This window comes from Oncorhynchus clarkii, chromosome 16 (assembly GCF_045791955.1).
Source record: "Oncorhynchus clarkii lewisi isolate Uvic-CL-2024 chromosome 16, UVic_Ocla_1.0, whole genome shotgun sequence".
Taxonomy (NCBI): domain Eukaryota; kingdom Metazoa; phylum Chordata; class Actinopteri; order Salmoniformes; family Salmonidae; genus Oncorhynchus; species Oncorhynchus clarkii.
The window spans coordinates 33,061,433-33,089,148 of record NC_092162.1 but is presented as its reverse complement, the minus strand read 5'-3'; the positions used below and the strand labels follow the sequence as shown (position 1 = coordinate 33,089,148).

The 27,716-nt window shown below is 43.4% G+C and overlaps 1 protein-coding gene across 1 annotated transcript in view; it reads right to left on the bottom strand.

Annotated features, from left to right (window-relative positions):
• LOC139368328 (1-phosphatidylinositol 4,5-bisphosphate phosphodiesterase eta-2-like) overlaps positions 1-27,716 on the bottom strand; it is an 86,625-nt gene that overhangs the window by 33,010 nt on the left and 25,899 nt on the right. Inside the window, exons 5-12 of the mRNA XM_071107086.1 lie at positions 26,175-26,345; positions 18,759-18,852; positions 17,822-18,025; positions 17,301-17,421; positions 15,809-15,980; positions 13,318-13,425; positions 9,368-9,523; positions 8,323-8,421 (exon numbers count right to left, since the gene is read on the bottom strand). Of these exons, the coding sequence (XP_070963187.1) occupies positions 8,323-8,421; positions 9,368-9,523; positions 13,318-13,425; positions 15,809-15,980; positions 17,301-17,421; positions 17,822-18,025; positions 18,759-18,852; positions 26,175-26,345 (1,125 nt within the window). The remainder of the gene's footprint in view (positions 1-8,322; positions 8,422-9,367; positions 9,524-13,317; positions 13,426-15,808; positions 15,981-17,300; positions 17,422-17,821; positions 18,026-18,758; positions 18,853-26,174; positions 26,346-27,716) is intronic.

Below are 27,716 nucleotides of genomic sequence, written 5' to 3'. Positions count from 1 at the left end.
TGGCTATCACAAGCTGGAACATGTTCCGAGATTCTTCTGATGGCATTGAGGAGTACACCACATCAGTCACTAGCTTCATCACAAAGTGCATCAATGATGTCATCCCCACAGTGACTGTACACACATACCCCAACCAGTAGACATGGATTACAGGCAATATTCGCACTGAGCTAAAGGGTAGAGCTGCCGCTTTCAAAGAGCGGGACTCTAACCTGGAAGCTTATAAGAAATCCCGCTATGTCCTCCGACAAACCATCAAACAGGCAAAGTGTCAATACAGGACTAAGATTGAATCGTACTACACTGGCTCTGACGCTTGCAAATTATTACAGACTACGAAGGGAAACACAGTCGAGAGCTGCCCAGTGACACGAGTCTACCAGAGTCTACCAGACTGTGTGATCACGCTCTCCGCAGCCGATGTGAGCAACACCTTTAGACAGGTCAACATTCACAAGGCCGCAGGGTCAGACAGATTACCAGGACGTGTACTCCGAGCATGCGCTGACCAACTGGCAAGTGTCTTCACTGACATTTTCAACCTCTCTCTGTCTGAGTCTGTAATACCAACATGTTTCGAGTAGACCACCATAGTCCCTGTGTCCAAGAACACCAAGGTAACCTGCCTAAATTACTACCGACCCGTAGCACTCACATCTGTAGCCATGAAATGCTTTGAAAGGCTCACATCACCATCATTATCCTGGAAACCCTAGACCCACTCCAATTTGCATATCGCCCCAACAGATCCACAGATGATGCAAACTCTATTGCACTACACATTGCCCTTTCACACCTGGACAAAAGGAACACCTATGTGAGAATTCTATTAATTGACTATAGCTTAGCGTTCAACACCATAGTGCCCTCAAGGCTCATGTTGACCCTGGGACTAAACACCTCCCTGTGTAACTGGATCCTGGACATCCTGATGGGCCGCCCCCAGGTGGTAAGGGTAGGTAACAACACATCTGCTATGCTGATCCTCAACACGGGGGCCCCTCAGGGGTGCGTGCTCAGTCCCCTCCTGTACTCCCTGTTCACTCACGACTGCATGGCCAGGCACGACTCCAAAGTCATCATTAAGTTTGTCAATGACCCAACAGTGGTAGGCCTGATCACAGACAACGATGAGACAGCCTATAGGGAGGAGGTCAGAGACCTGGACCATGTGGTGCAAGAACAACAACCTCTCCCTCAACGTGATCAAGACAAAGGAGATGATTGTGGACTACAGGAAAAGGAAGAACGAGCATGCCCCCATTCTCATCGACGGGGCTGTAGTGGAGCAGGTTGAGAGCTTCAAGTTCCTTGGTATCCACATCACCAACAAACGAACATGGTCCAAGCACACCAAGACAGTCGTGAAGAGGGCACAGAAAAACCTATTCCCCCTCAGAAGACTTGATTTGGCATGGGTCCTCAGATCCTCAAAATGTTTTACAGCTGTGCCATCAAGGGCATTCTGACGGGTTGCATCAACGCTTGGTATGGCAATTGCTCGGCTTCAGACCGCAAAGCACGACAAAGAGTAGTGCATACGGCTCAGTACATCGCTGGGGCCAAGCTTCCTGCCATCCAGGACCTAAATACCAGGTTGTGTCAGAGGAAGGCCCTAGGTCTAAGAGGCTTCTAAACAGATTCTACCCCCAAGCTATAAGACTCTTGAACATCTAATCAAATGGCTACCCAGACTATTTGCATTGCTCCATCCCCTCTTCTACGCTGCTGCTACTCTCTGTTATTATCTATGCATAGTCACTTTAATAACTCTACCTACATGTATATATTGCCTCCATTACCTCAACACCGGTGCCCCCGCACATTGACTCTGTACCGGTACCCCCTGTATATAGCTTAACTATTGTTATTTTACTGTTGCTCTTTAATCATTTGTTATTCTTATTGCTTACTATTTTAGGTATTTTCTAAAAACAGCATTGTTGGTTAAGGGCTTGTTAGTAAGCATTTCACTGTAAGGTCTACCTACACCTGTTGTATTCGGCGCATGTGACAAATAACATGTCATTTGATTTGATCCGTCTGAAACGTTCACATACACTGCTGCCATCTAGTGGCCAAAACCTAAATTGTGCCTATATTCCTAAATCATACATTGACCATTCTCTTGTATTTCAAAGACTATAAAAAAAATGTAAAACAATTATTACAAACTCATGTTTTTTTATTTGTATTATCTTTTACCAGATTTAATGTGTTATATTCTCCTACATTAATTTCACATTTCCACAAACTTCAAAGTGTTTCCTTTCAAATGGTATCAAGAATATGCATATCCTTGCTTCAGGACCTGAGCTACAGGCAGTTAGATTTGAGTATGTCATTTTAGGCTAAATATATATTTTTTTAAAAGGGTCCGATCCTCAGGTGACAGATTATTTTACTATTGTAACATGCAGTGGGGAGAATTATATTGCCCCCGTCAGGAGCCCAGGATTTTGCCATAGATGGTAGAGCTCTCGTCTCTGGAATACACAGGTATTATGTGAGGACTGGAGTTGGGAAACACTGTGCTAAAGCACTGGTCTCCATCTACATAGGTTGGCTACATTGGTGACCAGGGTGGGATTCTTTCCATGGCCCTGGGCGGCAAACAAAGGCTCCTGGAAAGAATTCTGAAGTATCTGTTGATGACAGTTCTATAGTCACCATCAGAGGCTCAGGCTTTTGGCATAGATGGTAAAGCTCTCATTCCTGGACTGCAGCGTTGTAAGATTGTGCCCTCCACAGTACTTGATATACATTGATTGGTACTGCAGCTTACACTATATTTAGATACTTCAAATACTGCCTGAGACACCTTTGCGATTTGTCTCCGTACTCAATAAATGGTGAAACACTATTTGTTATGGTGTTCTTTGATCGAAAGTATATATATGAGATGTACATTTGGAAAACATGTCTGACCCTCAGACTCATAGTTTGTAGAATAATGAATGGCTTGGCAAGGTTTTGGCACCGTCAGCCTTTAGGATCGTAGAAAAGTGAATCATTTAAACCAACATGTAGTATTTGAAACTCAAACGTGAATTTCCCAACTGCTTTTTGTATAATCCTACAGCCTCCATCATACCTTATTTTCCAATATTATGCATTCCTGCCATGGTATTGGGTAGCTGCCATTTGAGAGCTCATCTGGTTTACAACTCTGGTTATCTTATTGCAGAGCACATTGAACAACTGTTTGTAGAGAACATTGTATTGCAAGGTAAGCTATATGTGTAGGCTATGTCCCATGTATTGGCTAATATGCAGATGCAGCTGTGGTTTTTAAACCTCTATTCTAGTATACATGACACACATCTTTCTATCTACATGATTTAATGTTTATTTAAGCCTGCGGCTAGTTACATGAAACGAGACATACAGTGAGTGTACCAAACATTAGGAACGCCTTGCTAATATTGAGTTGCACCCCCTTTTGCACTCAGAACAGCCTCAATTCATCGGGGCATGGGCTCTACAAGGAGTCGAAAGCGTTCCACAGGGATGCTGGTCCACGTTGACTCCAATGCTTCCCACAGTTGTCTCAAGTTGGCTGGATGTCCTTTGGGTGGTGGACCATTCTTGATACAGACAGGAAACTGTTGAGCGTGAAAACCCCAGAACTGTTGCAGTTCTTGACACACTCAAACCGGTGCAACTTGCACTGACTACCATACCCTGTTCAAAGCAACTTAAATATTTTGTCTTGCCCATTTACCCTATGAATGGCACACATACACAGTCCATGAATCCTGAATTTTCTCAAGGCTTAAAAATCCTTATTTAACCTCAAACCTGTCTCCCCCTTTCATCTACATTGATTTAATAAGTGACATCAATAAGGGATCATAGCTAATGTTCCTAATGTTTTGTACACTCAGTGTATAATCACGCCAAACATGATTGTGAATTCACTGACAGAGAGATGGCTAATGATACACAAATTTACATTTACAGTAGCTGGCTAGGCTAGTCAAACTAACATAGGCTAGATTTCAATAAATTGGCTAAATGGTCAACGGAGTTACCTATTCATACAATCAACAATTCATATTGCATGTTGCATATTTCAAGTGCACTCGAAAACAGTTATCTTATTTCAGTTTTTGGGAGCTAGGTATATTATCTCTTTCTTAGACAACAGCTCGCATTTTCACAAGAGGCTGTGTTTACATCTAGTTCCAAGTTTAGCAGTTCAGCAAATTTACCTGAGCAGACAGTGTTGAAATATAGTTTTTCTGAGAAGATTTGCAAGAATTTACGGTGCCAACAAATATTATAGTCATCAAAATAATGTTTTACTGTCATATATAACTCCTCCCTCAGCGTGGGATCGATCAACTTTTTTCGGCTTTGGCCCACCACCTAGTTGTGTCTGAAATTGCATCCTATCCCTACTACAAAAGTATTGTACTTCCACAAAAAATCTGGACTACAAAGAGCAGGGGTAGATTTAGCCCGTGGGCTGATTTTTGTCAGAGCGGAGGGTCGGAACATAATTATAATAATTTGTACACAGAAAATTGACCCCAACTAAGCCCCCCAAAAAATGGTATTTGAAAATAAAGATTTCATACCTAGATTATATTGACACACAAAAAAAATCTGAATTCCTTATGATTTTACAGTATTTTTTTTAACCCAAACTAATATACACACTGAGTATGCAAAACATTTGGAACACCTGTTCTTTCCATGACATAGACTGACCATTTCAATCAGTGTAGATCAGGGGTGTCAAAGTCAAATGGACGGAGGGCCAAATAAAAAAATCAGCTACAAGACGAGGGCCGGACTGTTCGAATGTTCATTGAAAAATTTTTAAATGACGCATATAGTCTAGTGAACCTAATTGAACCTACTGAAAACCTAACAAATATATTACAATATGATCAGATAAATAAAGCAATATTTTCTTATGGCTCTGTCAGTAATCTTTAATTTTCAACAGACACAAAAGACAAATTTCCTTTATATAAATATCCCCATAACATGAACATTAAATGAAAGAAACCGGTATTCAAGGCACCATCAGTAGACTATATTTTCTATTTTAGCAAAAGTGGGCTAAATTTACTTCAAAGAAAAAACAATAATAGCAATTTTCTATCATCCACTCAACTGAAATATTTTTAAAATATAATTGGATTGAAATACAAAAAAATAAAGTGCAAAAATCTATTAATCAAAAACAACACTTTGTTTAAGGAGAAGTAACATGCAGTGAAAACAAATATTAAATTTTAACTTTTAAACTTGAACTGAGTAAAAACTCTAAATATGTGATTGCACAGTAATGTTCACTTGTTTGAGGTTGAGGGTGATACTTGGTGGTGTCCCATCTTTTCCACAAGTTCATCAATGTTCGGGGTAAGGCTCTGAGCTGAAGAAATCCTCAGAATTGAGTGGAGGTGTTCAGCAGTAAGTCGACTTCTGTGTGATGTTTTGTTCAGGTTCATCAAAGAAAACAGTTGTTCACACAGGTATGTGCTGCCAAACATAGACAACGTTTGAGCAGCCTGGATGCGCAGCTGGGGCATTGTGCCGGGGAGGAAACGGGCGAACTCCGCAGCACCCACTGCTGCATATTTTGCCCTCAGTGCATCATTGCATTGGAGGTCAATCAACTCCATTTGGAGGTTTGGTGGTGAGCTTTCCACGTCAACAGCAAATGGGTTACCGAGCAGTTCCAACCTGCTTTTTTGTGCTTCAAAGTCAGCAAATCGGCGTCGAAAGTCAGCGGCAAGCATACCTATTTTATCAGCCAACTGTGTGCTCGGGAACGCACTGGTAGAGAGCTTCTCTTTCATGGTCTGGCAGCTGGGAAAGTGGCTCAAATTTTCTTTCCGCATCTGCGTCTTCCACAGAGTCAGTTTGGTTTTAAATGCCTTCACTGTACTGTACATATCAGAGATGACACGATCCCGACCCTGCAGCTGCAAGTTTATTGCATTCAGATGACTCGTAATGTCACACAGAAAAGCCATTTCACACAGAAACATTTCGTCTCGGAGTTGTGTTGTGTCTTTCCCTTTGCTGTCCAAGAACAGACAAATCTCCTCACGAAGCTCGAAACATCTTTGAAGCACCTTTCCCTGGCTTAGCCATCGCACCTCTGTGTGATAAGGCAAATCACCATGCTCCGTTTCTAACTCCGTCAGAAATGCCTTGAACTGGCGGTGATTCAAACCTTTGGCTCTGATAAAGTTAACTGTGCGCGTGATGATGCTCATTACATGCTCCATTTTCAAGGCTTTACCGCACAACGCTTCCTGGTGTATGATACAATGATAAGCTGTCAGCTCACCTGTCGCGTTTTCCTCTTGCATCTTTTCCCGTATCTTCGCCACCAGTCCGCTCCTGTGTCCACACATCGCAGGTGCTCCGTCGGTTGTCAAACCCACGAGTTTTTCCCAAGGCAGCTCCATCTCATTTACACATCTTGACACCTCTTCATACAAATCATGCCCCGTAGTTGTGCCATGCATAGGACGTAAAGCCAAAAACTCCTCTGTCACGCTTAGGTTGGAGTCCACTCCGCGGATGAAAATTGACAACTGGGCAATGTCAGAAATGTCGGTGCTCTCATCCACAGCCAAGGAATATGCAATAAAATCTTTTCCCTTTTTCACAAGCTGCTCTTTTAGATTGATGGACAACTGGTCTACTCTCTCGGCAATGGTGTTTCTGCTCAGACTCACATTTAAAAAGAGTTGCCTTTTTTCTGGGCAAACTTCGTCACAAACTTTAATCATGCAGTTTTTGATGAAATCCCCCTCCGTAAATGGCCGGGCTGATTTAGCGATCTCTTCTGCCAAAATAAAACTGGCCTTGACAGCAGCCTGGCCTTGTGATTTGGCTTTTTTGAACAGAGCCTGTCGAGATTTGAGGCCTCGTTTTAATTCCTCTGCCTTTTGTAGCCTTTGTTCCATGTCCATATTCTTGTTTTTGTCCGCGTGTTTCGTTTCATAATGTCGTCTCAGATTATACTCTTTCAGTACCGCCACACTTTCTCCACACAGAAGACACACAGGTTTTCCAGCTACCTTCGTGAACATATACTCCGACTCCCACCTTGTTTGAAACCCCCGGTTCTCAGTATCCACCTTCCGTTTTGCCATTTTTGATGGGTATCTGAAAGTTAATTTTACTGTGATGCTGACGACTGCTGTGCCAATAAATATTGAAATGAAGCAGCCTACTGCTCGGTGCGTCACCTTTGCATTGTGGGAAATGTAGTATTGGTGCGTGTAAAAGATCTGCGGGCTGCCGGCTTGCTGCGGGCCGGTTCTAATAATAAATCAAGATCATCCCAGGGGCCGTAAAAAACCTTCTTGCGGGCCGGATGTGGCCCGCGGGCCTTGACTCTGACATATGTGGTGTAGATGAAGGGGAGGAGACAAGGTAAAGAAGGATTTTTAAGCCTTGAGACAATTCAGACATGGATTGTGTATGTGTGCCATTCAGAGGGTGAATGGGCAAGACAAAAGGTTTAAGTGCCTTTGAACGGGGTGTGGTAGTAGGTGCCGGGCGCTCCGGTTTGGATGTGTCAAGAACTGCAACACTGCTGGGTTTTTCACGCTCAACAGTTTCCTGTGTGTACCAAGAATGGCCCACAACTGAAAGGACATGCAGCCAACAGGGAAGCATTGGAGTCAACATGGGCCAGCATACCTATGGAACGCTTTCAACACCTTGTAGTCCATGCCCCGACAAATTGAGGCTGTTCTGAGGGGAAAAGGGGGTGCAACTCAAAATTAGGAAGCTGTTTCTAATGTTTTGTACACTCAGTGTAAATCTTTTTTTTACTATAAACTTTGGGGGGCTCCAAAAAAAAAATCACTTCTGTTCCGGTTTTGACCGGCCTGTTGCCGACCCGTGATATAGGGTGTGATTTCAAACAGCCATGGATCTAAATGGACATGTTTTAAATGGAACATGATACTGACCTGACATTCCTCAAAAGACTAATGAAATGGAATGAGAAGAGTGGTAAATTCAATCATGTTGAGATAACAACAGGAATTAAGGACAGGAGTGGAGACCAGGGTCGTGCTTAGCAGGTACAAAACAGAAACGTTTCAAAATGCTTCTAAACGGAAGAAACAAAAATGTGCATTCTTATAAGACAAGTTCAGTTGGTACGGTAGCACCTCTGCTCCAAAGTGTTTTCCATCAGTACTGTAACACTATGTTGAATCAAATCATTTCACTACGTTATAGCCTACTGAACATGACCCAAGAAAGATGACCTGGGAAGGTGGACAGGAGAGGAAAGAGTGAGGAAGAGGAGGTGGGGTGGCGAATGAAGCCCACCTTGCGTTTGGAGAAACTTCCCATGAAGCTCCTGCCTAGACGCTTGTTGGTGCTGGGGTTTGCTTCGTCCCCTGTGTCAGCATCATCATCACCTTTGCTCTGGAAGAGAAGGAGCACACAAACAAACACAATTCAAGACCTCCTTTAAACATATTTTGTTGCCACAAAGACACCTGTTCAGTTCCAAAGTGATATGTTTTTGGTTCCACTTTCAAATGGACAATAAACTTGTAGAGGCTTTCTAAAACATTTATGAAGACACACACCTATTTTCTTCACCATGTTTATTGTCTTCACATAAGCAATGCCTAGAGACCAATTTGAATGCTAATGTCCTCCTTATTGAAATTGATTTGCGCTTGGCCTGTGTGTTGTGTGTTGTGTGTGTTGTGTGTGTGTGTGTGTGTGTGTATATGCGTGTGTGGTTGCTTGCATGCATGCATGTGAGTATATGTGTGTACTGTTGCTTGCATTAGGCACCCTGGGCAGGAGGCATTGCCTCCTCAATCAGCCATAGCCCTCCGCTGCTGCTAGGCCACACTACTTAATGTTTATCATGATTAGGAGAGCAAGAGAGAGAAAGGGCTCAATTACAATGCTAATGAAACATTCTGCTAATAATGGGCATCTCTGCGATAAGAGAAAGGGGAGGAAAAGAACGATTGTCTCAGCGAAAACCAAAACGTTCGCCCAGAATACTTATATAAGTGTTCTATAAGTGTTGCTTCTCCGGCTTGCAGTGGTACTTAACGAAATGTCCCTTTATATTACTTACAGAGGTAGTATAACCCTGACAGAATAAGTGTGCAGAGGCTCTCTTCTTCACTCCACTCACACCCCCCGTTGGGTGTGCGTGCGGTAGCCTACATTTCTTCACAGACCTGGGGGTTCAAATACTATTTGAAATAATTTTAAATTCTGGATCTGTGCTTGATTGAGCATGCCTGTTGCAATGGAACCAATAGAAAAGTCCAGGCAGGTTAAAGCAAACACTCAAAGTATAGAATATGAACCCAGTTCTAGTCTACAGAGCCGTGGTTGTTACCTTGGAGGCTGACTGATCGGTGGGCTTCCCCGTGGGGGACAGGGTGGCGATGGTGAAGCTGTCTGGGTCCTCCCGGTCACGGATCTTAGACTCCTTCAGCAGGTTGTCCAGCTTCTTCTTAGCCACGTTCTCTACCTGCTTCCTGGTCATGGATGTCTGGGAGGGGGAGGGATGGGGGAGAGAGAGTGAGGGTAAAGGAAGGAGAGAGAGAGGGGGGGGGGGAGGTGAAGAAAGGGGGGGCGAGAGATAATTACAGGGTCTAAGTACAACCATATATTGCAACAAAGAAAGATATTGTCATTTTGTTCTGATTTACAAAATAAATGGTTGGTCAATGGTCATGCAATATGTCAGAGAAAAAACAATATGGACACTACTGTAGAAAAAAAAATGTGTAGATACTTTTATGTGGAAAAAAACCCTGATGTTATGCCTAAAGACTCAGGGCAAAATTAGAGCACTATAGGAAACAGGGTGCCATTTAAAACCACTGAATATTTCAACATATAACATTACTATTTCATTGGTTGAGAATGAGATTAGTTTTATATGACAATCTGCAATATTGTAATGTACTGATGTGTACTATTTGATAAAGAGTAAAGAAACAATTCTATGAGCACTGACAACATTCATATTGGATTCAAACTATTTTGTGTGCAATCCTTAGGCATTGTGTAATATTGTTCATTGTAATTTAATGTACACTTAGTATATAAAACATTAGGAACACCTTCCTAATATTGAGTTCCATCCCTCCTCACGTTTGCCCTCAGAACAGACTAAATGCCGGTGCACAAAACTGTTGTCTTGCCCATTCACCATCTGAACGGCACACATACACAATCCATGTCCCAAGGCTTAAAATCCTTCTTTAACCTGTGTCCTCTCCTTCATCCAGTGGTTCCCAAATGTTTTATAGTCCTGTACCCCTTCAAACATTCAATCTCCAGCTGTGTACCCCATCTAGCACTAGGATCAGCTCACTCACAAATGTTGTTTTTTTATCATCATAGTAAGCCTGTCACAAAAGGGTGTGCTTGAAAGGATGCACATAACTCTGCAATGTTGGGTTGTATTGGAGAGAGTCTCAGTCTTAAATCGTTTTCCACACAAAGTCTGTGCCTGTATTAGTTCTCATGCTAGTGAGGGCTGAGAATCAATCCACTCTCACATAGGTACGTGGTTGCAAAGGGTATCAGTGTCTTAACAGCGCGATTTTCCAAGGCAAGAAACTCTGAGCGTAGTCCAATCCAGAAATCTGGTAGTGGCTTCTGATTTAATTTAATTTTCACAGAACAGCTTATTGCAATTTCGATGAGGCTCTCTTGTTCAGATATCGGTAAGTGGACTGGAGGCAGGGCATGAAAAGAATAAGGAATCCAGTTGTTTGTGTCATCCGCCTTGGGAAAGTAGCTGCGTAATTGCGCACTCAGCTCACTCAGGTGCTTCGCTATATCACATTTGACATTGTTCATAAGCTTGAGTTAATTTGCACACAAAATAATAATACAAGGATGGAAAGACTTGTGTGTTGTCCTTGTTAATCCAGACAGAAAAAAGCTCCAACTTCTTAATAATAGCCTCAATTTTGTCCTGCACATTGAATATATTTGCAGAGTGTCCCTGTAATCCTAGATTCAGATCATTCAGGTGAGAAAAAACATCACCCAGATAGGCCAGTCGTGTGAAAAACTCTTCATCATGCAAGCAGTCAGACAAGTGAAAATTAAGGTCAGTAAAGAAAACTTTAAGCTGATCTCTCAATTCCAAAACATGTGTAAATACTTTGCCCCTTAATAACCAGCGCACTTCTGTATGTTGTAAAAGCGTTACATGGTTGCTGCCCATATCATTGCAGAAATATACCAGAGTTCAAGGGCTTTGCTTTAACAAAGTTAACCATTTTCACTGTGGTGTCCAAAACATCTTTCAAGCTGTCAGGCATTCCCTTGGCAGCAAGAGCCTCTCGGTGGATGCTGCAGTGTACCCAAGTGGCGTCGGGAGTAACTGCTTGCACTCACGTTACCACTCCACTATACCTCGCTGTCAAGGCTTTTGCGGCCACAGGACAAATACCAACACATCTTGAACACCAAAGTCCATATGATGTCACAAAGCTGTCCAGTACTTTTCCAGTGGTTTACAGAAAAGGATGTCTTTCTTAATTGACCCCCCATAAACGTAAGGGACAAACACCAGGAGCTGTTCCAGGCCTGTTGACTCATCCAGCTTGTATGCGAAGCAGTAATTGTTTCAAAACATCTCCTGCCATGTCACTGATGCGTCGTGAAACAGTGTTGCTTGATGAAGGCATTGTTTGTGTAGTTTTTTGGGGCTTTTTCCCCCAGCATTTTCCAAGCCATATCCGCAGCAGCAGGAACAATTAAGTCCTCCACAATAGTATAGGGCTTGCCTGTTCTAGCCACTCGGTAGCTCATCATATAAGACGCTTCTAGCCCCTTCTGATTAATGGTATCTGTTGCTTTTATATGTCTTACTACTCGAAAGTTGTCTATATTGTCGCTCAAAAAACTCCTGTGGCTTGCTTTTCAAAGTGTCATGTTTCGTTTCTAAATGTCTGCACAAGAGTGAACCCGCGAGAGAGTAACGGTTAATGTGATTGGATGTTAATTAGGTGGCTACCTGTAGTTGACATTGTGTTGTTATTTCGCTGAACACTAGATGGTTGAATTTTAATTTTTGGCAGTGAAATGAGGCTACTCAGGTGAGAAAAAAACCTCATCCAAACGTATAGCCCCGTTGGAAAATATAAATGGACTGTTTGAAAATGTGAGTAAAAAAAGAAATGTCAATCACATTTTTATTTGGCCGTACTCCCTACGGCATTACGCGTACCCCAGTTTGGGATTACCCGGTCTACACTAATTTAAGTGACATCAATAAGGGATCATAGCTTTCACCTGGTCAGTCTATGTCATGGAAATGTTCTGTATCCTCAGTGTGTAGTGTCAAAAGAGAGCACTGTGGAAGTTGGACCTGAAACCACTTGCATGCTTCTACCACTAGATGGGAGAGTTACACCACAAACAAACTCCTGAGATACAAATCAAAACAGATGTACATAGCTAATAGCTACATTATCCAAGCAGTCTTCAATTGTTTCCTTCCACATAATATACATACTATTTATCACACCTTCAGGACCACTAACTGTAATGGGCTTAACGACAACTATCTTGTCATATCAGTGAGGAGGGAAAGGAGACGAGGAGAAGCAACCACTGAGAGAAATTGGGACGTATCCTAAAAATTACACCATTGGTCATGGTAAAGCTTCTCACTTTGACTAAGGTTTCATACAAAAATAGAATTCCCATGTCCCTTCTAACGATTCTATGGTTTATGGTTTCATAAATACCTCGGCACTGGCATTGGACAGCAGAGTCACAGGTGTAGTGTGCACATATGTGTGTTAAATAGGATATGATTGGGGCGGGGTGATGTTTAAAGAAGTCTGAGAAGGACCACGTTTTATAGTACCTTCCACTTCAGAATGCATGGACGACAATGAAAAGATAGAGCGAGAGATAGGTACACAGCGGGAACAACAGAGCTTTACGACAGAGAAGACGAGACATGAGGAGGGGGCCACAACGGACACGGGCTAATGCTTAATTGGGGCATCATTCATCAAGTACAAAACGGGAACGGAAATCTTATCCCTGACATAAACATGCATTCCCACAATCACGAATGCACATTTACCAGCACAGATAATGATACAATAATAACAACGACAAACATACTGGGGTTGTTTCTAGACTCCAATTAGGAACAAACAACATCCAGCACAATATACAATACAGTATATTTCGGTCTGTATTGTATATTGTATTATTTTCAATATAGAATAGATCGACCGCAGAGATGGAGCGATTCAAATGGGTAAATGGAGGGAGGAGGAGGAGAAGGGGCGGGGTCCTTACATCTCCGTTCATCAGTTTGCAGTCGTCCTCCATCTCGTCAGCGCTGTCTTCATCCGTCACGTCGCCCTCCTCGTTGTCCTCGTCGATGTTCGGCGGGAGCTTCTTGCCCTGGCGGACAAAAGTGGCGTTAATATGTGGGTCATATTTATTAGGCACCAAACCGAAGAAAAACATTCTGTATGAGGGATGGAATACCTGAATAGGATCAATAAGAATCGCACATGTTCATACTTCTTTGCAAATTGTTTTTCGATTGCATGCTCAAATGAAGTAGCACCAAGTAGCACCATTTCATGAGTTTCTGGGTAGAAGTTACCCGTAGGCCAGGTGTAGAATCATGTAACCCTCCTCAATCCTCTAGCTGAACCATTAGGGATGGGTGAACAAACTGACCTGTACTCCATTCTAGGACCTTTTCATCTGTATGCCAGTGTGTGGGTCAGTTCGGCTTTGAATTTGACATTTTAGGTTGGACTAGATATTCATAACATAATACTGTCTAATTCAGTGTAAACACCAAATGGGTTGTTATTGCTCAGAGGTGCTGAGTGCTATTAACATGGTGTGTAGTAAAGGGTGTAGCTTTTTGCACTATATTTCCCCAATCTGAACCATTAGGCTTTCCTCCTGAGTGCTAAAGGTGTACCAGCCGTAACAGCTACAGCAGCCACTAGGGACTGTTCCCATACCAGTATATCTGGGGTAGTGTTCAGAATGGTGTCATGTTGTAGATAGAAATATCATACATAAAAGCTGACACAAATGCCTATTCTCCTTGACAAAGAAGAATGTCTATTCTACATGATGCATTTCTATTTTGTCCTGTAAAATGACACTTTCTAAACATGCTGTTAACCAGTAACGGTTTGATTGAATGACACAAGCGGCCCGGCTGAGTAGCAGCCTTATACTCTACGAGAGGGACAGTTGAAAAGACAACGCTGATGGATAGAGGGGTAAACATGTCAGGGATCGATGCAGCAGTGAAGGATTGGTCTCCATCTTGCCGGTCGCCGGTTTTCCAAGGTTCAACGAGGGGATGTTTGTTTGATTTTCTCAGCAGCAATCATGGTCAATAACGAGGTCCGAGGCTGTGATATTATATTACTCAATGGAGAGCCGCGTGGATTCTGTTCTGGCTCCAGGATTGGTCGAAAATGGCTGCATTTAGTGTCATCGGACAGTTTCGCAAGCAGTGTGCACGTTGTGAGTGGAGTGGAATGAGTTAAAGGCCAATTCCACCCAAAGACTTTTGGTATGTGTTTCTTTAGTCCATTGTTGATATAGTTCCAAAATGTTTTGCATGTCAGCAATCAAGTTTTCCAGACATTTACCTTTCAATATACAGAAGTCCAGCCGATATGATAAAATCATTCGGGGGGAGTTTTCCTTTAAGTGCTGTGTTAAACATCCTAGTGTGCTTCTGGTATGCAATGTTTTAGAACATCATAAGAAGCGGTCTCTTTCGGGGCCACACACACGCGCACACACACACACACTATTGACAGTTAATTGAAACACAGACAAAACTATAATGATCCACAATCAAATGAGAAAATCCATCCCCTCAGCCAGTTCCAAACGATCATGTAGGAGTGATGTTATAGTACAATCACACGCAGCTCTACTGGACAGCTGCCACATGGCAGTGTGATGTGAATGCCAACCAGGCCTTGGTACTGGGCCTTCTTCCACTAAAGCACCTGGCATCAATAAACCCTCCTTAACTTCAAAACTGTCTGTTCAGTCTTGTCTGCTAATGTGGAGTTGATGGAGGCAACTCAGTTCGTTGCAGACATGCATGTGTCTTAGCACTCTTAAAAGGTTTCCTCTCGTTGTCTCCTTTCTTTAGTGATAATGAAAAGAAAAAAGCTGGATAGCTGTCAGCCATATTGATTTGGCCAGTCACGTCCTTTCAAGGTCAGAGGGCATGAAGGAGAGGACTACTTCCGAAGACCCACTAGGGCCAAATCAGAGCGATTCTTAAGCTGTCTGTCCGGGGAAGACGTGTGGAGTTGAGGCTGTATTTAGAACAGTGTGGTAACTAGCGCTAGGAGAGCCCATTGACCCATAGCAGTCTGATGTGCCTGAAGTCAGCTACAGGTTGAACAATTTCCAACTCCATTTATGTAGCGAGAAGGAAGGAACTCAGGCGCCTCACCTTTTTTTAGAAATGAATTTGCTTGTTTCTAATATGATGTATTGCTTTTGCCAATATTCCTCCCTTTCTGTAATGTGACAAGGGTTAGTGTCCAAGCCTGCAGGCTTTTGTTCCAACCAAGGATTCTATTTCAATAGTCCGCAGATCCACAATTCACTGTATCAGGTGTATAACTGCTGGGAAGAAACACAAGCCTGAACACCCAGTAGATCTCCTCTCTGGGACCGATGGTGGAAAGACCCCTGGTCTATGGCTGGCTGCTAAGAATAATACTTCTGTGTGTGTGTGTGTGTCTGGGCGTGTGTGAATATGCGAATGCAAAGTATTTACCTTGACGAGGATCTTCCCTTTGAGGGTGTCTGGGGAGGGCAGGTGGCCCTGTTCGTCTGCCTTGACGGCCGAGAGGTCCAGCTTGTCTCCCATCACCTCCACCAGGTACTGGGCCATCTTCTTCTGCTGGGGGACGCTGCAGTGGTTCTCTATGGACAGGATCACTGGGTAGCTGACAGGGACAGACATGGGTTATCACAACGTCTGAGACTGGAGGACAAAGACTCAGGTACAGCCAGAGATAAAGCCATCAATCTATATCGTGTCAGACATCTATGGTACAGCATTGGCACTGGGTTATCACTACTCAGACAGTCGATGACTAAGACATGGGTTTTCAATTTGTCACTAGAGTTTCAGTCCAATGTCATCACCTTCAACCCTCTGAAATGTGATTTTGAAGTGCCTCAGAAATTTACAACATTCTCTGAAGTTGAATACGTTCCTTGCTGTTCAAACAATTATGTACAAATAGTCTTGCACTAAAGATCACCCAAATATGCATGCAGACTCACGTGCATCTTGATTGGATTATCACCTACAGTAGCACTGCATCTCTGATGGTATGTGTGTGTGTGTGTGTGTGTGTGTGTGTGTGTGTGTGTGTGTGTGTGTGTGTGTGTGTGTGTGTGTGTGTAAGCAGGTCATGTAGAAACACTCGCTTGTTCCAGTAAGCCTGTAGGAGTGTCAAGCCTGCATTTCTCTGTCTACTAAGGCACACAACACAGCCCATCATAACCCAAGACATGATGGTCGCCGACGTTCCCTGTTCTGTCCTCAAAAACATGTGTGTGGGTTAGACTGCAATTGCTATGGGTCCTACTCAAAACACTACATTGTCTGGCAATGCTTTTCAACTATGATCCCAGGGATTCGTTGTGTAGTCTGATAGATTTCATTCTAGCGGAGCATCAATTTGTACGCTTGCTTTGTTTAAGAAAAACAATTCAATGAAAGAGACTGAGTCACTGAGAACCACCTATTTGTTTTAAGGAATATTAGGAGATAATTATCTTTAATAGTTTGTGATTTATAAATGACTATAATAATTCAATAAAAATAAATGTTTTTACCATGAGCCTTGTTCATTGATGTATCTAATGCATTTACATACCCTACGGTAAAGTAGACTACATCTGAATGTCATACTGCAACCATTAGCATAAATGCACAATGTTGTTAGGCTCGCTATTGCGTGCATGACAAAAAAAAACTCTCATCAGACCCCTATCTCATGAAACACCATACTGGCGGCAATTGAATTCAACGTCTCATTCCCACGCATTCTCCTATATAGGCTCAGGATGAAGACACGGCATAAGGGAGAGTTGTGAATTGAGATTATGTGCGAGCGAATGTCTCAGGACCTAATTTTCCATGTGCCATAAAAGCCCCACTTTCTGTCAGGTGGTTGAAACCTGGGAAACTAGCTGAAGTATCTACGGACAAAAGGAGAAGAAAGAGATGAAAATCAAAGCAGCGACACACTTACTCGTTTTTCAAAAAGGCGTACTTGTTGATGGTCTCGATGACGTCTTTGAAGAGGATCTTGGAGGTGAGCGTGTAGCCGTGGTGCACGATGGGCTCTCCGTCCTGCCCGTCCCAGCAGTCCACTTCAGTGGAGAGGAATAAGAAGAAAAGGGCGAATGAGAGGAGCGACCATGAGAAGGGAAGGGCACTCAGACAGTTAATAGCCCTGTGTTATTACTTTAAACATGCTCTTTTACTTACTAGGGACCCATTACAGTCACTGACTGTGATGATAGACATAGTGAATATTTGTAACACTGTATAACTTACTAGGGACCCATTACAGTCACTGACTGTGAGGATAGACATAGTGAATATTTGTAACACTGTAGGTAACCTGCGTGTGTATATGTGCACGGGTACATGCTTTCTTGCAAACATGTATTTGGGTGCATGTGTTTGCTTGCATGTGTTTCTTTACACACAAATGTTTGGGTGTCTGTGTGTGTGCTCATGAGGGAGAGAACGGCTTCTTCCACCGACCCTCCACGCAGCGGCAGCCGGCCTGCAGCACCCAGGCGTACATGTCAACGCGGGACTGGGACATGAGCTGGTCGCCCATCAGGTAGGTGTTGTGGGACGAGGCGATGAAGTAGTTGCAGAGCGGCTGCGACATGTCTTGGGTCACCTCGTAGTGCTCCGGGTTGAAGATGTCCCCCGCCGGGCTGCGCATGTAGCTGGTGAAACCTGGGTCACACACAAACAGAACATTTTTTACAACATTTTGCAACTGAAAATGAAGATGAACGATCCTTATTGGACAAGTCCAGGTAGTCCCCTCCCTGTTTCAGTCAATTTTCGTTCCTTTGGTGCCTAGTGAATGCAACCCTGAAGAGGACCACATGGGAGCCATCAATCATGATGTGTTGGAGACATGTTGGAGACAGGGGTGGGATTGAGGGGAATGGGGCAGATGTGTTGAACATGAAAGTGGATCTCAGGGTGATTTGACCATGGTTGAGTTCCTAGAGGGATTTCCTTTGGGCATATAAAGTATCAATATTGTAGATGTATTCTAAAAAGAGAATATGATAGAGAAACAGATACATGAATGTGGTCTGTAGATGTTGTATTTAAACTGACAGTACACAAATGTTAAGTATTCGCTCACTAAAATGACAAGTTCAGACAATGCGAAGAGTATGTCTGTGAGTTTAGGGACAGATCAACAACAAAAAATCAATGATTACAAGTCAACATTTCATGCATCCATTTTTTTATACAAATACTTCTAAACTATTTGGATTTTCTAGAGATGAACAATAAACACATGTTTTTTGTATAATCACTGGGGGGGGGGAGTTCAGGGAGTCTATATGAATAGGCTGTTGGAAAAGCTGAATTTCAGAGCATGGTGAGACATTCAACATCTGACTGATAAAAGGACAATCGAAAAGGGGACCAATAAGAGAGCTCTTACCATCAATACCCAGAACTCCCTGCTTCTGGTTCTCGGAGCAGGGCTCAAATTTGTTCACGATCTCAAGGCAATGGTCTTTGGTCACCTTGGTCATCTACAAAACGGACAAAAAGACAAACAAAAACACATAAGCAAACAGTAAGAAACGCAGATTGACGACAGTACCCATAATTAACTACGTCTCCTCAAATCCCCCCTCCATAACAGTAAACATAGCGAGGGTTGGGGAAGTCCTGTTAATCCAATTAGGAGATGTCCTCACATGCGGCTTCTGTCCCCCATCCCTGTGCTGGAATCCGATTGTCCGCCCAACAGCTGGCCCTTTTAAACCGGCTGACTGGTCGATCAGATTCCCATCCATGTTGATCATCGTCAGGCCGTTGCAAAATGGGTGGGGGAAGTTGTTGAAGAAACAGACTGTCTCGGTGCCAGGTTTTTTCCCAGTACAGGGCTGCACACTACTAGGCCAATATGTTTGTGGTTACCGCTTAGCACTGGGAGAGAGAGGCTTTGGCTAAGTGGCTTGGTCTACTTGTTGAAGGGGTAAACAGGATTTCGACCACAGAATGAGCAGCTAGCCAGCAAAATAGCTAATTCTCCCTTCTGTTGTGACACTTACAACTGCTCACTCTCAAACATGAGGGATTTGACATCAAACTGCTTACTGACTGTGGTTTTGCTCCAATTCCCAATGCCTCATCATGAGAGGTTCAGGGCATTTCTAAGAAGTGGGTAAATGTGGATAAATGGGTTTGGCTTACGAGGGTGTAGAGTGGACACATTTTGGGCAATGGTATTGAGGCAGAGATGGGAGAGTTAATATACACCACACACACAAAATGGTGCCTGATTAAGGCCCGCAGCATCATCAACGGACCCATACAATCCAGCTACAAGCTGTTCACTCCCTTACCGTCGGGCAGACCGTATCGGAACACGAGGTCTGATACCAACAGGTTCAGAGACAGTTTCAATCTACAAGCAATCAGATTGTATCAGAGCATGAGGTCTGATACCAACAGGTTCAGAGACAGTTTCTATCTACAAGCCATCAGATTGTATCAGAGCATGAGGTCTGATACCAACAGGTTCAGAGACAGTTTCTATCTACAAGCCATCAGATTGTATCAGAGCATGAGGTCTGATACCAACAGGTTCAGAGACAGTTTCTATCTACAAGCCATCAGACTGCTTAAAACTTGAACTGGACAGACCACCTGCACTGACTCGCCGCACATTAGCACACATGCACCCAACCACACAGATATACACTCATTCTCACACACACACACACACACACACTCTTATTATGATTGCTAAATACTGCACAATTTAAACTTTCCCCCAATCCCCCCCCCTTCCTCAAAACACATTGGACTACAAATTGTGCCTTGCTATATTATACTTGTGCAAAAAATTATTCAATTTTATTAAGCCATTTACTTTATATTCGTATAATTTTCTTATTTCTTATGGTTGTTGCATTGTGGAGAAGGACAAACAAAAAAGTGTAACGGGTCGCATTAAAGAAGATGCCGCATAAAGGCTTCCTTCATTTCCCCCCCACTGCATCGAGGATAGCGTACACAGATGTTTCGGCTTTACAGGCTTCTTCAGGCACACATGTAGCCATCTTTCATTCATAGGCTAGGTTGTAGCAACCTCATGATGGTTGTAGGGAAAATGAGAGTATCATGTAGTAGCCAAAACCTATCGATGTTACATAAAATACGAATGACAGTCATCAAATTAAAATATCCATGCTCCAGTCATCCAATATCCATGCTCCAGTCATCCGATATCCATGCTCCAGTCATCCGATATCCATGCTCCAGTCATCCGATATCCATGCTCCAGTCATCCGATATCCATGCTCCAGTCATCCGATATCCATGCTCCAGTCATCCGATATCCATGCTCCAGTCATCCGATATCCATGCTCCAGTCATCCGATATCCATGCTAAAGTCATCCGATATCCATGCTCCAGTCATCCGATATCCATGCTCCAGTCATCCGATATCCATGCTCCAGTCATCCGATATCCATGCTCCAGTCATCCAATATCCATGCTAAATAAAGTAAAAATGGCCTCCCTCATCTTAAACGGCACTGACCACCATTGATACCATGTGTATCCATTGATACCGTGTGTATCCAGTGCACACAACTAATAACACACACACACCAAGAGAGAACTAGTAAACACAGTTAAAATGAGAAACTGAGGGGAGGCTGTGGCTAATGATGCCAGCAGAGAGAGGAGAGAAGAGCTAGAGACAGCGCAGCTGCATCCTGGCCCCATTTCAAATAAATCACCTCGCAAAACCGCCTCAATGCTTCCCAACAAAGTAGGGAGTAGTGGAACATCCAAATCCGTGCCCAAAAATACGACAGATTGGATACAATTTCCTAATTACAGCTCCTTTTGTCTCTTTTTCACAGCAGAACCATATTACATTTTATCCCCTGAAGCCTTTAGAAGTTCATTTGAAGTGATACTGCTAATTCTAATAGCCTTGTAGGGGCCTGTGTCTGCACTTAAGCACTATTAAGCATTTGCTTCAGAACCCAATGGCAAATCCATTAAACGACTGTCTGTCACCTAGCGCAGGCTCTACGGGGTGACTCACGGGGGAAGATACATTTAGTTAGCTAGTGGGCTTTGGGGAGGGTTTTGTGAGTTTTATTGCGCACAGGGGAGGGTAGTGTGTTTTTTCCCTGGTTTACATTTGCTCTTTTTTATTTTTTTTATTTTTTATTTGTTTTTTTTGTTGTTGAATTTACCCCTTTTACCCCTTTTTCTCCCCAATTTCGTGGTCCAATTAGTAGCTACTATCTTGTCTCATCGCTACAACTCTCTTTCGGGCTCGGGAGAGACGAAGGATGAAAGTCATGCGTCCTCCGATATACAACCCAACCAAGCCGCACTGCTTCTTAACACAGCGCGCATCCAACCCGGAAGCCAGCCGCACCAATGTGTCGGAGGAAACCGTGCACCTGGCAACCTTGGTTAGCGCGCACTGCGCCCGGCCCGCCACAGGAGTCGCTGGTGCGCGATGAGACAAGGATATCCCTACCGGCCAAGCCCTCCCTAACCCGGACAACGTGGTTTTGTGCCAATTGTGCTTCGCCCCACGGACCTCCCGGGTCGCGGCCGGTTACGACAGAGCCTGGGCCCGAACCCAGAGTCTCTGGTGGCACAGCTGGCGCCGACAGAGCCTGGGCGTGAACCCAGAGTCTCTGGTGGCACAGCTGGCGCCGACAGAGCCTGGGCGCGAACCCAGAGTCTCTGGTGGCACAGCTGGCGCCGACAGAGCCTGGGCGCGAACCCAGAGTCTCTGGTGGCACAGCTGGCGCTGCAGTACAGTGCCCTAAACCACTGCGCCACCCGGGAGGCCTACATTTGCTCTTCTGCTCATATTTTTCCTATAAACTATGGCTTGACTTACTTTTGATATTACCCTAATAAATTTTAGAAACGTCTGAAGGTTTGGTGTGGTGTGGCTATTATTAAACTTTAGCTACTGCCGGCCTATGATATGAAGGCAGTGAGCTCCGGCGCTCCAACGGACTCCGGCAGTTGAACTTGAGTTGAGGAAGACTGTTTCAGAGGCCTACCAGAGTTACTCCTATAATCTAACAATATAATGCTCATCTTTATACAAAACATTCAGATAGAAAATGAACGAGTTAGCCTTCTTTTGTATGGATATATCTGTATAGCAGACGCAGTAGCCATCTGACATAAAGAAACGCATGTGGGTGTCATAGCATGCCACCGCATATCTATCTCTCTCCGACTCACTGGGGTTAGGCCTAATCTTCCCTTCCTTTATATAGGCTCCATATATTTATAAAAATGTTTATATCATACAATGGACACCGAAGCCTATAGGCCTATGCATGTTCAAATCTCTGACAGCTGAACCGCGAGGTGGACAATTCTTGTTTTAGGAAAGTAGCCTACAAACCAATAAAGAAAATAGGCTATACAGTTTTGCATAGGCTACACTTCGAAACACAAGGAATAGTGTTTTTGTTATTTGTTATAGGCTGTTTTTAAGGATGTGAATGTAAACGTAAATGTGGCTCATTTGGCCAACATCCCTGGTTTATTGATGGTGCTGGCTGCGCCAGGTCGGACCTGAATGTCCGATACATTTCCCAAATGTCCGGTACATTAAATTCTTCCTTTTCCTAAAGAAAACTCTGAAATTGTATATTGTTTTTATGAAGATTTTAGAATATTCGCATGAAAATCTGTCACCAATTGGATGGAAACCTAGCTAGTGTGCGTTGGTCCAGTGTCACTTTGATGATGCCTGCACATCATGGTTCACCAGCAGCCCCAAACATCGAAAGAATAAGCTACCAGCCAAACAAGCTTGGAAGAATTGTACTTAAACACCCCCTCATACTCATCTCTGTAATGTGTCTGTATCTATGTAATTGTATATGTATGTATGTAAAAAATAAGAACCACAATGGAAATAAGCCCCTGACTTTATAGTGCAATCCAGGTCACTTTTAAAAATATTTGTATATATATATAGTTGAAGTCAGAAATTTACATACACTTAGGTCGGGAGTCATTAAAACTCGTTTATCAACCATTCCACAAATTTCTTGTTAACGAACTATAGTTTTGGCAAGTCGGTTAGGACATCTACTGGTTGCATTTTTCCAACAATTGTTTACAGACAGATTATTTCACTTATAATTCACTGTATCACAATTCCAGTGAGTCAGAAGTTTACACCCACTAAGTTGACTGTGCCTTTAAACAGCTTGGAAAATTCCAGAAAATGATGCCATGGCTTTATAAGATTCTTTTAGGCTAATTGACATCATTTGAGTTAATTGGAGGTGTACCTGTGGATGTATTTCAAGGCCTACCTTCAAACTCAGTGCCTCTTTGCTAGTCATCATGGGATAATCAAAAGAAATCAGCCAAGACCTCAGAAAAACAATTGTAGACCTCCACAAGTCTGGCTCATCCTTGGGAGCAATTTCTAAACGCCTGAAGGTACCACGTTCATCTGTACAAAATATAGTACACAAGTATAAACACCATGGGACCACGCAGCCGTCATACCGCTCAGGAAGGAGACGCGTTCTGTTTCCTAGAGATGAATGTACTTTGGTGCGAAAAGTGCAAATCAATCCCAGAACAACAGCAAAGAACCTTGTGATGATGCTGGAGGAAACAGGTACAAAAGTATCTATATCCACAGTAAAACGAGTCCTATATCGACATAACCTGAAAGACCGCTCAGCAAGGAAGAAGCCACTGCTCCAAACCCACCATAAAAAAGCCAGACTACGGTTTGCCACTGCACATGGGGACAAAGATCGTACTATTTGGAGAAATGTCCTCTGGTCTAATGAAACAAAAATAGAACTGTTTGGCCATAATGACCATCGTTATGTTTGGAGGAAAAAGAGGGAGTCTTGCAAAACCATCCCAACCGTGAAGCACGGGGTTGGCAGCATCATGTTGTGGGTGTGCTTTGCTGCAGGAGGGACTACAAACCTGACTCAGCTACACTAGGTCTGTCAGGAGGAATGGGCCCAAATTCAACCAATTTATTGTGGGAAGCTTGTGGAAGGCTATCCGAAACGTTTGACCCAAGTTAAACAATTTAAAGGCAATGCTACCAAATACTAATTGAGTGTAAGTCAACTTCTGACCCACTGAGAATGTGATGAAAGAAATGAAAGCTGAAATAAATCATTCTCTATACTCTTAGTCTGACATTTCACATTCTTAAAATAAAGTGGTGATCCTAACTGACCTAAAACAAGGAAATTGTACTAGGATTAAATGTCAGGAAACAACAAACAAGTTTAATGACATTGTCAAGTTATCCCTTCTATACTGGGTAAGCCTACAAGATAGGGAGGGATGCATTTTATTTTTGTCGACACAAAACCATGATATTGAATTGCTCGAAGTCGGTATGCTTTGTTGATTGGTTGTGTGGTACATTGGCACAGAAACCTGGAAGTGGAAAATGAATTGCATATATTTTGTCATTATAAATATGCCATCAAAATGTTGAAAATCTGATTTCACCCTAGCTGATCATTGTCTGCAGCCAGCTCTGATCATAGTGTAATGAACCAGGCAGAGAGAGTGAGCTCATCTGTGTTGGTCGGCGAACCCACAACCTTCTAGCTTATAGCTCTGGGTGGCACCGATCGTGCCACAAAAGCATGTTGAAGTCTATATCCACGTCTATAAACACAGTCGCTATAGTTATTGTTATTTGTGGTCGTAAACATTATTTTGAGTTAATTAGTTAATTATATGAGGGGGGAGGGTGTTCCATTTATTTTACTGTACAAGGGGAGGGTCATGTGAAAAGATTTGTAACATTGGGGAGGGGGTTGCATTTCTTTTTTATAACACCTTGAGTTGAACGTGCCCCTCCCCCCAGTACATTTCGATCTGTCCCTTAACGGTTGAAACCTCGTTGTCAAAGCTTGGAGCGTCAGAATGTCAAAATTAGATTTTCACTGCAATTAAACAGTAATATCCCTTGCTTTTCCCCCTAATCTGTTGACCAACATATTTTTGACACATGGAAACAGGCAGGAGGGGGGGGGGGGGACTATACAATTTTCCAACAAGTGGATCATGTCGCTAACCATTATTGAGAGTCAAATCTTCAGATGTTTGCCTCAGTCAAGCCATTACAAACAAGGGCTGTCACAGAAATGCCTTAAAGGCCCAACGCAGCCGTTTTATATCAATATCAAATCATTTCTGGGTAACAACAAATAACCTTACTGTAATAGATTTTTATTCAAATTGGCAAAAATGGCTTTTTACCAACAACCAATTTTTTGGGGAGTGGTCTGAGTTGGGAGGGTAAAACTGAAAACTAGATGTTTTTGGCAGAGGTTTGGAAATGTCTTTGTTATTGGTCTATTAACCAATTTACTGCATTAGTGATGTCACCATGGTAAGCTGAAACTCCAGCCTGTGCAAACCTGCTGATTAGAAGGTCCTGTGAAGATTGTATTTCCAACCAGCAACTATCAGGAAATAACCCTGATCAAAAATGTTTACACTGTTAGTTACATCAGCTGTTGTACAATAAGATACGAAACACAGGAAAAACAGAGTTTTGACTGCACTGGCCTTTAAAGGGGACCAACAAAATAAAAGTTAACCCAAACCATGTCCCCATAGATAGACCATGTGCGTGTGTGTGTGTATGTGTGTGAGTACCTCCGTGTGAGTACCTCTGTGTGAGTACCTGCGTGTGAGTACATGCCAGCGTGCCTGCATGCTTGCACCTGTGTGTGCGTCCGTGTACGGATGTGTGTGCCAGCATGCATGTGTGCGTCTATGTGCCTCTCTGCCTACCAGCCTGCCTGCATACGCTTCAACTCTGCTCCTGCATACCTTCTGCTCCACCTCCAGGAAGCGGGTAAGGTCGATGCTGTCCAAGTGGTCCTTGTGGTTGCTGTAGGTGAGCATGAGCAAGTACAGATCGCGGCGCGTCGACATCATCTTGTAGAAGGAGCAGAACTCCTCAAAGTCCAGGGTGCCCTGGTTGTCATCTGTGTCTGCCTCCTGGGGAGAAGAGAAGTCACAATGCCATGTCAGGTCATTTAGACATAAATAATGGAATCCTAACTTCCACTGTATCGCAGTAGTTATTCAGTTGAGGGATGATTGTTATTGCATCCATCATGTGGCTAGCCTATAGATCCTAGACCAAATGATGTGTTGTTGTGAATGGAACGGTGTTGTGTATAGGATCACATTATTAAAAGTTTGCCTGAATAATATGCACAGCAATTAACAGCCACCAACACTCAGATAACTAGTCAGATGGAATATCGAGTTGTGTTTTGGTGATGTAGTGTGAATATGCGCATGCATATTGTAGTTAGGTATCTGCATGCCTGCCAACACTCATGGCTGAAATGGTTTTCTTGTGTATGGCCAGCTCCATATGTCTCGCATTGCTAGAGATGGACCTGACTGCAGAGTGATGACGTGGGTGCTGGTGGGAGGTTGGCCTCCATGCACAACACACACACTTGCCAGTTCTGATACCCGGCCAGCTCCCAGCTCTTCAAAAACACACACACAAACTTTCAAACTTCCAGGTCTCATAACTTTCAATCAGCCAGATCCCTGCTCTACACTGACACACACACACACACACACACACACACACACACACACACACACACACACACACATAAACACACACACACACACACCCAGGTCACAGAGTGAATATGGGTTTTGGCACAAGTGAGGAACTGACACTTATTTCTCAGTATGACTAGGCAGAAACAACTGACACACACATCCACCAGGAGAGCTCCTGTTCTTCTAAATCAACAGAAAAGATCAATCTAGTCTCATTCCCACACATTCATTATGTAAAAGGGGGCCTGAGCACTTAAGCAGGTTACTACGAGGTGGCGCTTTAGCCATGTGGCTAATATGAACTAATTCATCAGTGTGTGGTGATTCTCGCTTCTCTTCCTCATCTCTGGTGCTTTCAGCTGCGATAAATCATTGAGCAGCTTGCCTCCAGCACGGGATAAAGAGTGCCTCACTGAAACAACGTACCTCTGTGTCTCAACACCAAACGGGCTCTCTGAAGTCAATCTTTCCAGGGTGAGAGGAGGAGAGAGACTCTTAGTGCACTAGGCTAAGCTAGGCTACAATACATCACCTCACCCCAGTTGGTGCTGGAAGGAGTCCTTTTGTAATAAAACGGGCAACCCCATTTCCTCAGCTTACTGCTTCTTGGGCAGGCAGGGGGTCAGACTGAGTGTGCGTCACAAATGCCACCCTGTTTTCTATAAAGTGCATTACTTTGACCAGAACCCCTATATAGTGCCCTACTTTTGACCAGGGCCCATGGGGGTTCCATTTGGGACTCACCCTAAGGATTGTTCTGAAAGCAACAGAGCGGCCTCT